The sequence below is a fragment of the Vombatus ursinus genome, unplaced genomic scaffold (genome assembly GCF_900497805.2).
Source record: "Vombatus ursinus unplaced genomic scaffold, bare-nosed wombat genome assembly UNPS02009062.1, whole genome shotgun sequence".
Lineage (NCBI taxonomy): Eukaryota > Metazoa > Chordata > Mammalia > Diprotodontia > Vombatidae > Vombatus > Vombatus ursinus.
The window spans coordinates 21,666,048-21,682,212 of record NW_020948840.1 but is presented as its reverse complement, the minus strand read 5'-3'; the positions used below and the strand labels follow the sequence as shown (position 1 = coordinate 21,682,212).

The 16,165-nt window shown below is 34.8% G+C and overlaps 1 protein-coding gene across 5 annotated transcripts in view; it reads right to left on the bottom strand.

Moving 5' to 3' along the window:
• DTNB (dystrobrevin beta) overlaps positions 1-16,165 on the bottom strand; it is a 344,903-nt gene that overhangs the window by 251,921 nt on the left and 76,817 nt on the right. For all 5 annotated transcript variants that reach the window (XM_027850435.1, XM_027850436.1, XM_027850434.1 and 2 more), the window contains one exon: positions 2,344-2,498. In XM_027850435.1, the coding sequence (XP_027706236.1) occupies positions 2,344-2,498 (155 nt within the window). The remainder of the gene's footprint in view (positions 1-2,343; positions 2,499-16,165) is intronic.

Below are 16,165 nucleotides of genomic sequence, written 5' to 3'. Positions count from 1 at the left end.
TACAATAAAATCCAGAGTGAATTGGGTTTAAAGGTTAGTCAAGTAGCTCCATTTAAAACACAATGGATTTTTTTTAAAGCCCATCTTTCCAGAGCTATATTTCAAGAAATCAAAAATTAAAAGGGAGGAGGAGAAGGAAGAGAAGAAGAAAGGGAGAAGACTTGAGTTCAAAGCTGGCCTCAGACACTTCCAGAAAAAGAAATTATAGAGTCTGAATGCAGTGTTGTGTGTGAGAAATAGTAAAAAGACAGGATGACTGAAACATCATACATGGAGAGAAGTAATCTATAAGAAGACTGAAAAGGTTTCAGTGGGTAGGGAGGGGTCCACTGAGGAAGGCAGGATAATCAGAAGAACAAAAGTCATCCAGGTTCCTAACCTCATGGCAGGTAGTGTTGTTACTTGCTGAGAGAAAGGCCTTAGGAAATCTTTCTCACAGTAGGCACAGACAAGACGAGGTATGTTCCAAGGAATATGACAGCAATGAGGTGGGAACTGGCATGTCCCCAGGTTATTTACCTTTACTCATCTCTTGCTAAAGGTGGGAGCAGAATCTGGCTGTATATGATACTTTAAGTAGCTTTACACAATAATGTTCTATTCTACAACTTTCAAAGGAATCGTTTGAGGAAGCAGCCAGAATCTCACAATTGAAAGAGATTTCAGAGACCATCTAGATAAATATATACCTGAACAAGAGGTCATTCTATAACATAACCAACAAGTGACCATCTAGCCTTTGCTTAAAAACCTCTAGAAATAGAGAGCCATATATGCCCTGAGACAGCCCATGCTATCTCTGGAGAGCTCTCATGTTAGAAAGTTTCTCCTTAAATGGACCGAAAATCTGCCTCTCTGCAACTCTGACCTATCATTCCTTGTATTCCCTAGGATCAGCAGAACACAGAGCTAATCCCTCTCATACAGGAAAGCCCTTGAAATACTGTAGATGGTATTCTACTTATACTTGTGCATGTTGTAACCCCTACCCCTTCCACAGTGGAATATAAGCTCTTTGCTAGCAAGGATAGTATCACTTTAATCTTTTTACCCCCAACACCTAGCTACCTTGTATATGATAGGCATTTAACCAATATTTTATGTATCACACAATATCAAACTTGAAAGGGATTTCAAAAAGGCATCTAGTTCAATCTATATAGGAATTTCTCCTAAAACTTACATGAACATTGGCTACCTTGACTTCACTTAAAGAAAAACATCTAGTGAGGAAAAACTCACAGTCACTTGCAAACAGGAAGGGTTCAATAAATACTTTGAAATACATTAAACTGAACTTACTATCTCCTATTCCACTCTTGGAAAGTTCTAATTCTTAAGAAGTTTTTTCTTACAAAAATCTGTTTTTCTAAAAAAAAAAAAAAGTAAAAATAAAATTTTAAATCTGTCTTTCTGTAACAAAGACTATTGCTTTTAGCTGTACCTTTTTAGTTCAGGAAGAAGTCTAACCACTTTCTATATGAAAGCCCCCCAAATATTTAAAGAAAGCTATTTACTTCCTTCCCAAGTCCTTTTTTTTAAGGCTAAATATCCTTAATTACATTAAAATAATCCTCCTAAAACATTACCATGCCGATTATCCTCTTCTCAATACTGCCCAGCTTGTCAATATCCTTAAAATGTAGTGCCAAGAACAGAATACAATACTCGAGATGTGGTCTGACAAGGGCCAAGTACAGTAGGACTGTCACATACCCAATCCTGGATACTACATCTCTCAATGTAGTCTAAGATCAAATTAGCATTTTTGGCTATTTTATCACCTTGTTGACACATGCTGAGCTTATTTATATTTCATTGAAACGTTTTTTAAGATGAACTACTGAATGTAATCATCTCCTATCTTCCACTAGTTAAGTTGATCTTTCAAGAAAAGGCCTAGTGACATGCATGAACACTTTATCTTAAATATAAAAATGAAATATTTCAATAAAATTTGTACACAAAGGATTTGTAGTTTCATCAGCATGGGAAACTTTTACCAATACATATTACAACCCATTTATATTTTAGATTAAGTTTTAGGAAGTTGCTGCTAGAGGGAATGAAGCAATTAACTATCATAACCTAATATGTTTCATGTTTCATGACTTTTTTTTCCAGAAACATGCACAAAAAGTTCTTGATTACAAAATTGTCCCCTTGCTCAATTTTATTTTTCAGTTCTCCCAGCTCTGCTTTGCTCTATCCCTAAGTCCTTTGTGTTCTAGAAGTCATTTCAGAAGCAACTAGGTAGTCAAATCTACCCCAAAGTAAGGGGATTAAATCCCTTCTAGCACTGAGAGTCTAAGAATATTAAATATTAACAGCAATTGTACTTACCTGCTGTGGAAAACATGTTCGTACTGAATGTTCTGTGTACCCGAAAGAAGGGCCTTCAAAAACAGCTGTAGGGAGCTTCAAAACTTCCTTCAGAAACTGGTCAAACTTATTAAAAATCATCAAGCCATTGGAATCTGACATCTGAGAGAAAATATCTACAAGCACAAAACAGAATGAAAAAAGTCAGAGCATGTTATGTCATATTATGTTATATCATATTATCCTTCTATAAACTACCACATAGCTCTTGGCACCACTTAACAATTTGAAAGTACCTTAAAATAACTGTGATTTTCAGACAAGGATATAATCTATTTTCATTGTTTCTTGCTGTTACTTAACTGACGATTCACTCTGTGTCAAACATTCACCCTTTTTCCAGCCATGAATGGAACCGAACAATTTAATCTTGAGTGTGCTTATAAGAGTCACCTATATCTATGTACCTTGATCTTCTTTCTTTGCATTTATGAAAGATGCTTTTGTGCACATATATGCATATACTTGAGAACCAATAAAGTGCCATAAGTGCCAATACTAGTGTATGTTGGTGAAGGGTGTTCAAAGGGAATGACACCTGTGTGCCAGGGATATGATTCACAAATAGTAGAGCCGGAAGGCCCTCACTGATCATCTAGTGTAACTCCTTTATTATATAGATAAGAAAACTGGGGCCTACAGAAATATACTAACTATGTATGATGCAATGGGTAGAGACAGTGTATGTCCATTTTCTGTTCAGTGTACATCAAACTGAAATAGGAAGTTACTGAGAGAAATGATTCTTAAATAACAAATTATTGGGGAGATCCAGTGTTCTTTCCCTTCCTATATCTTCATTCTCTACTAGGGCAAGCCAGCATCTGAAGGACACTGCTGACAATGAGATTGAATTAACTTTCTCCTCAATCTTGTTCAGACCCCACCCAAGTGGGGAAGCCCTTTCTGTTGTACTCAGGCTCTTTTTTGGGGGGAGAGGGAGGGGGGGTTCCTGGGAGTAAAAGTGATTAGCCCCTCATTGGAATGGGTCCACTTCTCATTATAATATTCATTCTTCTCATTAATTGTTGACTGCCACCCTCTCTTCCAAGGGCATATAAGTGTTGAACGGGTTCCAGGATTGTTGTCAGGATAAAATGAGATAACATTTGTTAAAAAAAACAAAAACAAAAAAAAAAACAGTGCTTAGTACAGTGCCTGGTCCATAGTAGGTGCTACATAAATGTTTATTCCCTTCCCTTTCCCCTCTCCGTAGCCACTTGCACATAAGAGTAACCAGGTAATCAAGGTAACATTTTTCCACTAAATTTGTTTTACCTTTTATTTGGACCTCTATGATGCCAGCTAGTTAATCCTTTTCTACTTAGAGTTAAAATTGAACTGTCCTTAGAAACAATGAGGCCAGGGTGAGGAAATGGAGGAAGAAGAATAACCATGCATTTAGAAACCACGTCTTCACTGAATGAATAGGAGTTTAGGGATCAGACTCATAGCAACAAGAAGTTCTATGGATCACAGATGGATAAACTCTTAAGTCAAACAAATCTTCCCAAATCCTTTTGTCAAACATGAAAGATCATCCCATCAAGAATATAAGGGAAGTAGCAAGAAGAGAAACACAAAAAGGAGATTCTTGAGAACCAAATGGAGATGGGCTGGGATTATCAATATAGTTTCTGTCTAGGGATCCACTAAGTCCAGGATCCCAAAGCCTCAGAACTAGTACTGACCGGGACCTGGTCCTTTCCTCCACTGGTATCTGCATCTAGTCCCTATCTCCTACTATTGAATCAGAGGGATAGTGGCTGCTAAAGTCCTTTCCCAACTTCCCTCCTGTGCTAGAACAAGTCCAGAAGCCTGATCCATGGATCAACACAGAGTAGACCCCAGGAAGACCTAACCAGAGGTCAGCCTGAGTTAATACAAACCCATGGAAACCATTCCATGTTCACATTCAGGCCTGAGTAGAAATACACTTATCTGCTCTGAACTGACCACAATCTAAGAAATTCCTCATCCACCTTAACCAAGCTCAAGAAAAAATGAAGGGAATTCTCATCCATTAGCCCCAATGCCCCCCAAATCACACAGCAATGGGCTGAAAGCTGCTGTATATCCCCACTTCTCAGTCACAATATTTTTGACCAGTGGCAGAAGACCACATTCCCTGCAGCCCAGTCTCACATTTTAGTAGGCACTGGGAAATACAGGCTTAGAGGTAGCCATCCCTGTTTTCCAGAAACTGACAATAGGGCTCATGCATCCCACTTATAGGGGAGTGCAAGTGGGGCCAACTTCCTCACCAATTTGAAAACTTCTTTGAAGTTGAACCAGTTGAAAACTTCAAATTCAAATTCTTTGAACCAACTTCTCAAGCTAAAAGGACTCTGCCCTGGCCTTCCCCTAACAACCAGATTATAAATATTGCCTGAACCCTTGCTAACTCCAAAAGTAGACCAAAATCTTAAACCTGGTCCAAAAATTCCAAATCATATCTAGGCACTTTTACTACTCCCATACTGGGATAGGGAAAAATGTGCAGTACATTAAAGAAAACCTATAACTTAATAAAGATATTTTGTAAAGTGTAAGAGCTCCTCCAGAAATCCATGTTGAAGCATCAATGGATGAGACAGAAGGAATAATCAAAAAATTAAAGTGCATAGTTAATACATTAAGGGACCAAAAATGGCCCCCAAAGCAGTCTTCAAAAAATACAACAGACAAAGCAACAACTAGGGAAAGTGTTAATTAAAGGAAAAACTCACTTAGTAATAGAATTGAAAAGGTAACTAATGAATTTGGAAGATAAAATAATAAATTTGTAGGATAAAGCAAGAAGCACAGACAACAGATTAACAGGAATTTCAGAGGATCCTCAAAAAAGAAAATAATAGCCTGCATTTAGTAACAACTAACATTTATATAATGCTTTAAGATTTTTTTAAGTGCTTTGCAAATATTATCTCATTTTATCCTTACAACATCAGAGGGAGTTTGGTGCTGTTATTATCCTCCTCTTTACAGATTAGGAAACAGGCAGACAGAAGTTCAGTAATTTGCCCCTAGTCACACAGCTAGTAAGGGTCTAAAGGACATATTTGAACCAGGGTCATCCTGACTCCAGGTCCAACATCCTATCCACTGTGCCACTTGGCTGCCAGAGCTAGAATACACAAGTAACTAGAGGCCATCTTTCCTTAGTGGCTTTGATCAACGAAGTTTCTACAGGCAGAAAGAATACACAAGACACCAAAAAGAAGAAATTCTAAGCTTAATTTCAAAGTTATATAATCATAAAATACATACAAAAATATTATTTAGTCATCAATTTTTAAAAAATTTTAAATCACACAAAGAAATATGAATTAGATGAAAAACATCAAAGTTGTACAAAAATATACAAGAGTTTATAAACATGTATATGGGATAAAACTCCAAATTTATACACCATGTAAGCATGACTATATTATTCACACACAGAAGAATTTACTTCAAAGATAAACAAAACACGGGAAAATTTCTTAACAACTGCCAACATGAAAGATATTCCTAACAAGCAGGAGAAAAAGAAATCAAAATGACTGAATGAATTATTTAGGAAAATAATAACATACCCGAAGCCTGTTGTTACCTTATGTTACCTTATGTTAAGATTTAATGTACAGATGTTAATATGTAGATTTAACATCTAAAAACCTTTCTAACTATAATAGAAATAATTTGTAATAAAATGTAGATTACACTAATCAACATATAGTGTAAAACACATTAAAATCCATATCTACTATTAAAAAAGGGCTTAGCAAACATGAAAAAGTCATAAGAACAAAAAAGGGAAAAGAGAAAGAAAGGAGATAACAATTTCAAAGACAAAAAGCTCCTCTATCTGGACTAATAAAGGGGTTTAAAACTCAAGGAAGTATAAGAATTAAAAGTTTGAAGCCTGGTAATACTTTTTTTTATCTACTATCCTTGAGAGACTTTAGAAATTATTCTTCTATCATTGTTTACTCATGGACTTGATCAGAGTACGTTACACATTCCCCTTTTTCTCCACCTCCCCTTTCTCTTTATGTATATTCCCATTCTGCAATATAATCCTACATAATACACTGAATTTACCTGAAGAGGCTATTACAGGATTTAGTCTATGGTGTTTGAAGACTGATCCCCTACCATGACTTCTCCCATTTCTTTACATTCCACTTCTGACTCTTTTTGCTTATGTAGTTTTAGAAAGAAATCTCATAATAGTCTCATGATTGTTATTGTCATTTCTTTAACTCAATAGATGTCCTCCTCATTCTGGATTTTTTCTTTTAACACTCTCTACTGATAGGGTAATTTGTTTCATTTCTAATTCCTTCCTTGCTTATGGTTATTTACTTTCTTGAGTTTTAAGATGTTTCCAAGTCAAATAGTAAATTCACATCTGTTTTGTTTTGTTTTGGTAGGAATGCTTCAAATGCCTTTTATTGTCTTTTTTACTGTCTTTTTTCATTGATGATTACACTCAGATTTAGAAAATATGTCATTTTAGGTTGCATTCTGAGCTCCTTTACTTTTCAAAATATATTATTTTACTTCCTTCTGCCATTTCTGGGGGCAGAAAAGTCCTCTGTTATTAGAATCCCCATTCCTTTATATTCGAAGGTAATTTGCATACTGCTTGCATTACTTGTTGTTTGTAATTGGAACTGTTAGATTTAACCACTCAGTGTCTCGGTGTTGTTTTTTTTCCCTAGAAACAATCTGTACATTTTTTTTAAATTTGTGCTTTGTCTTCTGTATTCAGAAGTTCTGGGTAGTGTTCATGTATTATATTTCACACTATGGTGTTTAGGTTTTTTAACTTGGCATGACTAATGGTCCTTAAACTGTCTCCTATACATCCCATCTTCAAGATCACTGAGTTGTGCTTGAATAAACATCATACTTTTTTTAATGTTATAGAGCTAGGAAAAAAATAACAAAATTAATCTGGAAGAATGAAAGGTCAAGAACGACAAAGGAATCAACGGAAAAAAAAAACCATGAAGGAAGGCAGCCTAGCCGTACCAGATTTCAAACTACATTACAAAGCAGTGATTGTGAAAACAATCTGGTACTGCCTAAGAAAGAGACTGATGAATCATTGGAACAGATAAGGCACCCAATACACAGTAGTAAATGACCATAGTAATCTAGTGTTTGATAAACTCAAAGATCCAAGTTTTGGGGGCAAGTATTCACCATTTGAAAAAAAAATTGCTGGAAAAAGTAGAAAGCAGTTTGGCAGAAACCAGGCATAGACCAACCTCTCATACCAAGATGAAGTCAAAATGGGTAAATAATTTAGACATAAACGGTGACATCATGAGTATACAAGGTGAATATGGAAAAATTTACCTCTCAGATCTATGGATAAAGGAAGAGTTTATGACCAAACAAGTGATAGAGAGGATCAATCAAATACAACAAAGCAACTGAATTAAATGCTATGTTATTATAATAACCAAGCTTCACACTACAGAACAGATGAGAAAAAAAACAGTTTCCTGTCTTCTTTGAAGAGGTAGGTGACTATGAGTGTGGAATATGGTATATACTATGAGATTCCACTGATCTGTTGGTTAGTTTGTGAGATGCTTTTTCTGTGTGTTTCTTTTGTATTTTTTTGGTACGAAGGATGGCTATTCTAGGTAAGAAAGAAAGAGGAGATATTGAAAAAGAAAAGACATAAACAACAAAAGATCAATAATGTTTTAAATAGAGGGAAAAAGAGGGAAGGGAATAAACATTTACAAATATTATCTTACTTGATCCTCACAACGACCCTGCAAGATAGGTGCTGTTCTCTCACTTTGACAGCTGAGGAAATTGGAGAAAACAGAGGTTAAGTGACTTGCCTAAGGTCACAAAGCTAGTGAAATGCCTGAGGTTGAATTTGAATTTAGCTCTTCCTGACTCCAGACCCATTGCTCTATCCACTGTACCACCTAGTTGCCTCTAATAAAAAAATAAAAAAATAATAACAATGGTCAAAATTCTTCTGCAAAATGTTACAGAATGGATCAAGAAACAAAACCCATCAATATACTGTTTACAGAAAATGCATTTAATGTAAAAAAGATGGTAATAAATTGTTCTAAAATATATCATGTAACTTCAAGTTAAAGAAAAAAGTAAGGACAGCAATAATGCTATAGGATAAAGCAGAATGCAAATTGGAAAAATTGAAGAGATAAACGATGAAATTTCACAATGGTTAAGAAAATAATAAATGACAATGTACTAGTTCTCAATTTTCTATATACTAAACCACTTGATAAGTTCAAAAAGAAAAAATAATCTGCATTTAAGCAGAAGCAAATAGAAATATAATAATAGTAGGGGACCACAACACTCCATTATCAGAATGTGGAAAAAATGAATAAGAAGATTAAATTAAAGCAAACAGATTTAAATTGTCTACTTAATTTGGGGTTAGCAAGACAATAAAACAAAATAAGAAATACGCAATTTTTTCAAGTACAAATGGAATGTCCAGAAAAATAGATCACATAAAAGGTTAGAGAAAATTTATGTAGATAAGATTTAAAAGGAAGAAAATACATTTCAAATCAAGTTAAAAAAAATAAGAACTTTAAAATAGTTACAGGTGTAAAACTACGTGGAAACAGAAAAGTTTTATTCAACAAAAAATGGGTTAAAGAAGAAGTCAGAAAAATAACAAGCATTAAACATTTTCTTTTAGCTTAAATGGTTCTGAGGACTAAGGCTTGGGCCATTGACTAGCGTCCTAGTGACATAAATAAAAAAGCCAGCCTATAAGAAGTCAGATATGTAGCTGGCTCATGTGTTTGGATCACAGAGTTCAAGGAAGGGAGGTTAAGAAAACCAGAAAAGTGGGAAGGGGTCAGGTTGTGAAAAGTTTAAATGTTAAATAGAGTTGATCTTAATCCTGGTGGCAACAGGATGCCACTGGAATTTGGAATTAGAGGAGAAGAGAGAAGCTTGATCTGAACTGTGCTTTTGACAGATGACTGTGCAGAAGACAAGTTAGAATGGGGAGAGGCTTAAGGCAGGAAACTCATGTAGGAAGATATTGCACAACTACAGGTAAATGGTAGTGAGGGCCTGAAATACAGTGCTTGCTGTAACTGGAAAAAAGAGATAAGGATTATGCAAGAGATGTTGCAGAAACAGAAACTGCAAGATCTGGCAACTAAATGGATATGTGGGATAAGTGAGAGTGAAAAGTTTAGGATGACACTAAGTTTGGGAACATGGCTGAGTAAAGGATGGATAAGTTGTAATCTCTGTCAATAGGAAAAGTCACCAAATCCATTAAATAACTGATTAAAGTATTAAAGTCAAATATAAATATTGATTGCTTATAATGAATATTAGGTGGTGGTTTTTTTGTTTGGTTTTCAGAAAAGGAAGCCTGTCCATAGCATCACAGAAGTGGAAGAGATCTTAGAAGTCATCTAGTCCAATACCTAATTTTTCTTTTTTTAAAAAAATAAGTGTTTATTGATATATCTTCTATTTCTTAAATTATCAGTTATCCCAAGTACCCTTCTACCTCTCCCTCCCAGAGAGCCATTCCACGTAACAAGTGATATTTTCTAGAGAGGGGGAAAAAATCAGCAAAACTGATCAATACGTTGAAAAAATCCAAAAATACGTGTGATGTTTAACACCTGTGGACCTCACACTTCCACAAAGGAGTAGGTTTGGGATGTCATCTCATTTCTCTTCATTCAAGCCTTGCTTGATCTTTATAATTTTGTTACATGTTAATTTTTTTAATATGTAGTTCTTTCCCTTTACATTGTTGTAGCTCTTGTGTATATTGTTTCTTGGCTCTGCCTACTTGACTCTGCATCAGTTCAGTCTGTTGGGATCCACTGATCTCTTTATTTTTTCAACCAATATCAGATGATTTTGATGATGGCAACTTTAGAACAAAGTATGAGGTCTGGAAATGCTACTCCCCTTTTGTCCCTACTTTTTTTTGTCCCTTCTTTTCATCATTTCCCTGGATATTCCAGACCTTTTGCTTTTTCCAAATGAATTTTGTTATTATTTTATCAAGTTCTATAAAGTGTCACTATGATAATTTAGTTAGTACAGTATTAAAAGCATAAATTAATTTTGGTAGTAGTCTTTTTCATTATATTGGTATGGTGTAGCCATGAGCATAAAATATCCTGCTAGCTATTTAAGTCGCTGAATATTCCTCTAGCTTTTAAAGTTGTTCCTCATTTCTTTATAATTGAATCTATAGAAGTCCTTTGTGTGCTTTGGTCAGCCAGTCTCCAGACATGTTATGTGTTTTGTAGTTATCTGGAATGGGTTTGCTCCTTATATTTTTGCTTCTTTGGTTTTGTTATTATATAGAAATGTTTCTGATTTCTGAGGATATATCTTGTAGTCTGCAACTTTGCTGAAGGCTACTAACTGTCTCAATTAGTAGCTTTACTAATTTCCTAGAATTTTCCATGCAAATCATTATATCAACAAATAAAGGTAGCTTTATCTCCTTTTTACCTATCTTTGTGCCTCTATTTTTTTTTCTCTTATCTTATTGCTGTTGTTATCATTTCAGAACTACATCAAATGATAGAGGGGAGAGTGGCATGCTTGCTTCACTCCTGTATTTAATGGAAAGGCTCTTATCACCATTGCATCTGATTCTTGCTTTCGGTTTCATATAGATATTTTTTATATTTTAAAAAAAAAAAGGTTCCTCTATGCCCATACTTTGCATGGTTTTTAACACAAAGGAATGTTGTACTTTGCCAAAGGCTTTTTTTCTGCATCTACTGAGATGATCATGTGGTTTTGGATGTTTGGGTTTGTAATATGATTATGTTGTTTGTTTTCCTAATGTTGAATATTCTTGCATCCCTAGTATAAATCCCACTTCATCATGATGTATGATTTCTTTTTTTATATAATTAATTTATTTTTAGTTTTCAACTTTCACTTCCGTAAGATTTTGAGTTTTCAATTTTCTCCCCCATCCCCTTCTCCCCCCTCCCCAAGATGGCATGTAATCTGATATAAGCTCTACTTATACATTCATATTAAATCTATTTTCACATTAGTCATGACATAACGAAGAATTAGAACTAGTGGAAGGAACCACAAGAAAGAAGAAACAAAACAAAACAACAAAAGAAAAGGAGAGCAAATAGTATGCTTCCATCTGCATTCAGACTCCAAAGTTCTTTCTCTGGATGTGGATAGCATTTTCCATTGTGAGTCTTTTGGAGTTGTCTTAGATCCTTGCATTGCTGAGAAGATCTAAGTCTTTCAAGGTCAGTCACCAATGTTCTCCTGGTTCTGCTCATTTCACTCAGTATCAGTTCATATAAGCCTTTCCAAGTTTTTCTGAAGTCTTCCTGCTCATCATTTCTTATAGCACAATAGTATTCTATTACATTCATATACCATAACTTGTTCAGCCATTCTCCAATTGATGGACATCCTCTCAATTTCCAATTTTTTGCCACCACAAAAAGAGTTGCTATAGTGTTGTACATGTGGATCCTTTTCCCAGTTTTATGATCTTTTTGGAATACAGACCTAGAAGTGGTATTTCTGGGTCAAAAGGTATGCACAATTTATAGCCTTTTGGGTATAGTTCCAAATTGCTCTCCAGAATGGCTGGATCAGCTCACAACTCCACCAACAATGAATTAGTGTTCCAATTTTCCCACATCTTCTCCAACATTTATCATTTTCCTGTTTTGTCATGTTAGACAATCTGACAGGTGTGATGTGGTATCTCAGAGTCATTTTGATTTGCATTTCTCTAATCAATAGTGATTTAGAGCATTTTTCATATGACTACAGATAGCTTTAATTTCTTCCTCTGAAAACTGCCTGTTCATATCCTTTGACCATTTATCAATTGGGGAATGACTTGTATTCTTATAATTTCGACTCAGTCTCTACATATTTTAGAAATGAAGCCTTTATGATGTATAATTTCTTAGATAAATAGCTATAGCCTGTTTGATAGAATTTTGTTTAAAATTTTTGAGTCAATATTCATTAACGATACGGACCTATAGTTTTCCTTCTGTGTTTTATCTTTTCCTGGTTTAGGTACTGTGACTACATTTGTATCATAAAAAGATTCTGGTAAGGTGCTTTATTTCTCAATGCTTGAGAATAATTTGTGAAGTGTTAAGTACTAATTGTTCTTTAAAGTTTGACAGAATGTTCCTGCAAATCCATCAGAAACAGGAGTCATTGGGTTTGTTTGTTTGTTTTTCCTTTTGGGAGTTTTTTCATAGCCAGATCTATTTCCTACTTTGATACTGGGTTATTTGATAACTCTATCTGGGCAGCTAGGTGGCACAGTAGATAGAGTGCTGGGCCTGTAGTCAGGAAGACTCCTCTTCATAAGTTCAAATCTGGCCTCAGACACTTGTTAGCTGTGTGACTTTGGGCAAGTCGCTTAACCCTGCTTGCCTCAGTTTCTTCACCTGTAAAATAAGCTGGAGAAAGAAATGGCAAACAACTCCAATATCTTTGCCATGCAAAACCCAAATGCGGTCACAAAATATTGGACAAAATTGAAAAACAAATAACAAAAAAAGTCTTCTGATAGTGAGGGTATTTTGTATTTTTTATGGTATTCCTCAATTTTTTTGCAGTGTTCTGTTTTGTTAGCATGTAACTGTGCATAATATGTTCTGATTATTCTCTTTATTTCTTCCGATTTTGTTGTGATATTTTGCTCATTTGCCATTTTACTTATTTGATTTTCAGCTGTCTTCTTTTTTAATTAAATTAGCTAAAGGTTTATCCATTTTACTAGACTTTTCAAAGAACCAGCTTTTAGTTTTATTTATTGTTTCTACAACACCCTAATTTTTCAAATGGAGAAACAAAGGTTGAGAGAGGTTGAATGATTTGCCCAATGTTTTAGGAGCAGTAAATAACATAGCTGGTATTTAAATCTAAGACTTCTAACTTCAAATTTAGTGCTTTTTCTGGCACACCATCCTGACTCCCTGAAAAGAATGGGACAGGAGACAGAGTGAAATTATAGATTGTTGGACAAGGAGGCAATAAGTGTGAAAAGAAAATTTTTCAAGAATTGTAAAGGAAGAAGGGTTAGGTGGTTTGGTATACCTTCATGTATACCAAACCACCTAACCCTTATCCCCTATGATGTGGAAAGGGTCACTGTATGTGTTACCTGATAGCTCTTGTCTTCACTTTAGATCATTCTATCATATACAGTGATTTCTTTCTTTCTTTCTTTCTTTCTTTCTTTCTTTCTTTCTTTTTTTTTTTTTTGGCAATTGGGGTTAAGTGATTTGCCCAGGGTCACACAGCTAGTAAGTGTCAAGTGTTTGGTCTGAGACCGGATTTGAACTCAGGTCCTCCTGACTTCAAGGCCAGTGCTCTATCCCCTATGCCACCTAGCTGCCCAGTGGTTTCTTTCTTAACCTCAGCAATATTCTCACCAGTTTTTTTTTCTAAACCTGGGTTATCTTTGTTTTCTCAATTTCATCTGTTCTACTTATTGACTTGCCATTCTGTTTTGGTTCCCTGTACTCACTGCCTCTTCCCTTAGCTTCAGAATAGCAGCTGTCCTGAGAGGATAAATGTGATACTTAATACAGTGATTGGGGTCACTGAGGATTTTCTTATATTGCCTTAAAGGAAACTGAGGGGAATTTACTTTTGTAATAAGATCCATTTTGTGGTTGACACGCTTCCTATAATTGTATGAAAAGCTTTAGTACTGTATTAGTATAAATTAATCATGTAAAACATGAAAAGTAAAGGTATGCTCCAGTAGAGAGAACATGATATATAAGATAAATTTTAAATTTCTTTTTAGAAGGTCCTCAGAAAATTCATGGAATTATAAGTAGCTGTTAAAGAGTGATCTATATATGTGGGTACATATTTAAAATTAAATGTTTTCTTTAAAAATTTTTAAATTCAAAAATTAAAATTTTAAATGTTTTCTTAAAAATTAAGACTGAACATCAACATGCCAACTAAAATGACTTGGCAACTATTTATATTTGAATTAACTGAGGCACAAAGCAACATAATAATTTTTCAGCAACTCCTAAGTCTCCATCAATATTCTTTGTGTATTAATTCTCTAGCACTTTTCCTCTTATATCTATGGTTATAGTTATTGTATACTGCATTTCTGCATTTCAATTTTTTGAAGCTTTGCATTATTTAATAAAAATCTAGATTTCTTTGTATTCCTCATTTTTATTGTTTTTGATTACATTATAACATTGCATTATAACTCATGTAACCATTCCCCTATGGTTGGACATTCAGATTGCTTCCTTTATATGATGCTATGATAAAAATTTAAATAGCTTTTTTTGTTTGTTTTTTTATAATATTTTAAGGATATGTTTATAACAATGGAATTAATGAGTTGAATAATTTTTACTGTATGTTGTTAGATGTTGTCCAGAAAGATTTTACAGTTTACAGTTAACCTAGCAATAAACAATTGTACCTGTCTCTACAACCTTGCCAGCACCAAATTTAATTGCTTTTAATTATTCTTGCCAATTTCATGAATGTAAGATGGTGAATAATTTTTAAATTTGCATCTCTTTTGCCCATCAAATAGGAAATGGCTAAACAAAATGTGATATATGAATGTAATGAGTATTACTGTGCTATGAGAAATAATGACTATAATGAATACAGAGATATATGGAAGGACTGATACAAAGTTAAGTAAGCAGAACCAGGAAAATGATAAACAACAATAACTGCAACAATGTAAATGGAAAGAACAACTACAAAACAAAAGAAAATTAATGTTTCAGAGTTACAAAGAACAGACTTTGCCCCAAAGGAAGAGATAGGGGAAGATATCTTCCCAATGCCTTTGCAGAGACAGGCGGTCTAGGGAAGTGGAATACATATAATGTAAGATATTTTATAATGGTTTTTTTAAAAGCCAAAGAAAAAGAGCTAAAGGCAACTCCATCCACTCTACAAGTACATAAAACAACTGCCAGAATCATGCCAAAGCAGAGTGAAGACCAAGGAAGGCAAGCAGAAGCAGAAGCACAGGTACAGTCCATACTAAGTTCAGATGTCCACTTACAACTTTTGGTCAATCCCAAGGAATATTTATTGTATATTTTCTGGTAGGGAAGAAGCTGTGTGGGCAGAGGAGGGCTGGTCCACAGTCATGAACACCAACCCCCTGCCCGGTCTTTCCCAGATGGTGGGAACCAAGGTGCAGGCCCAGCAGCAGCCTGAAGCCAAAGACATCACCATTTTTTATTGTACTACTTATGCATTTCTTAGCCATTTAACATGCATAAAACTATTGCTACTGTTTTTATTAAGTTCCCCTATCTTTTTTTTATTTGTCACTGATGACATTTTTGAATGTAAATGTATAATAGCAAAGCATGACATGAACGTAAACTGCTGCTATACAAATACATAAATGAATATACACATTTATAACAACACACTGATGACATTCACCTCATCCTAAGCTATTGCAAAATTTGATTTAAGCAAAATGGAAAGGTGTTACAGACTATATATTGTACTATATGTTTAAATGATAAAGAAGCAACACAGTGTGTTTGTAAGAATACTAGGATTGGGGCAGCTAGGTGGTGAAGTAGATACAGCACCAGCCCTGGAGTCAGGAGGACCTGAGTTCAAATCAAGCCTTATACACATAACACTCAGTAACTATGTGACTCTGGGCAAGTCACTTAAACCCAACTGGCTCACCAAAGAAAGAAAGAGAGAGAGAGAGAGAGAGAGAGAGAGAGAGAGAGAGAGAGAGAGA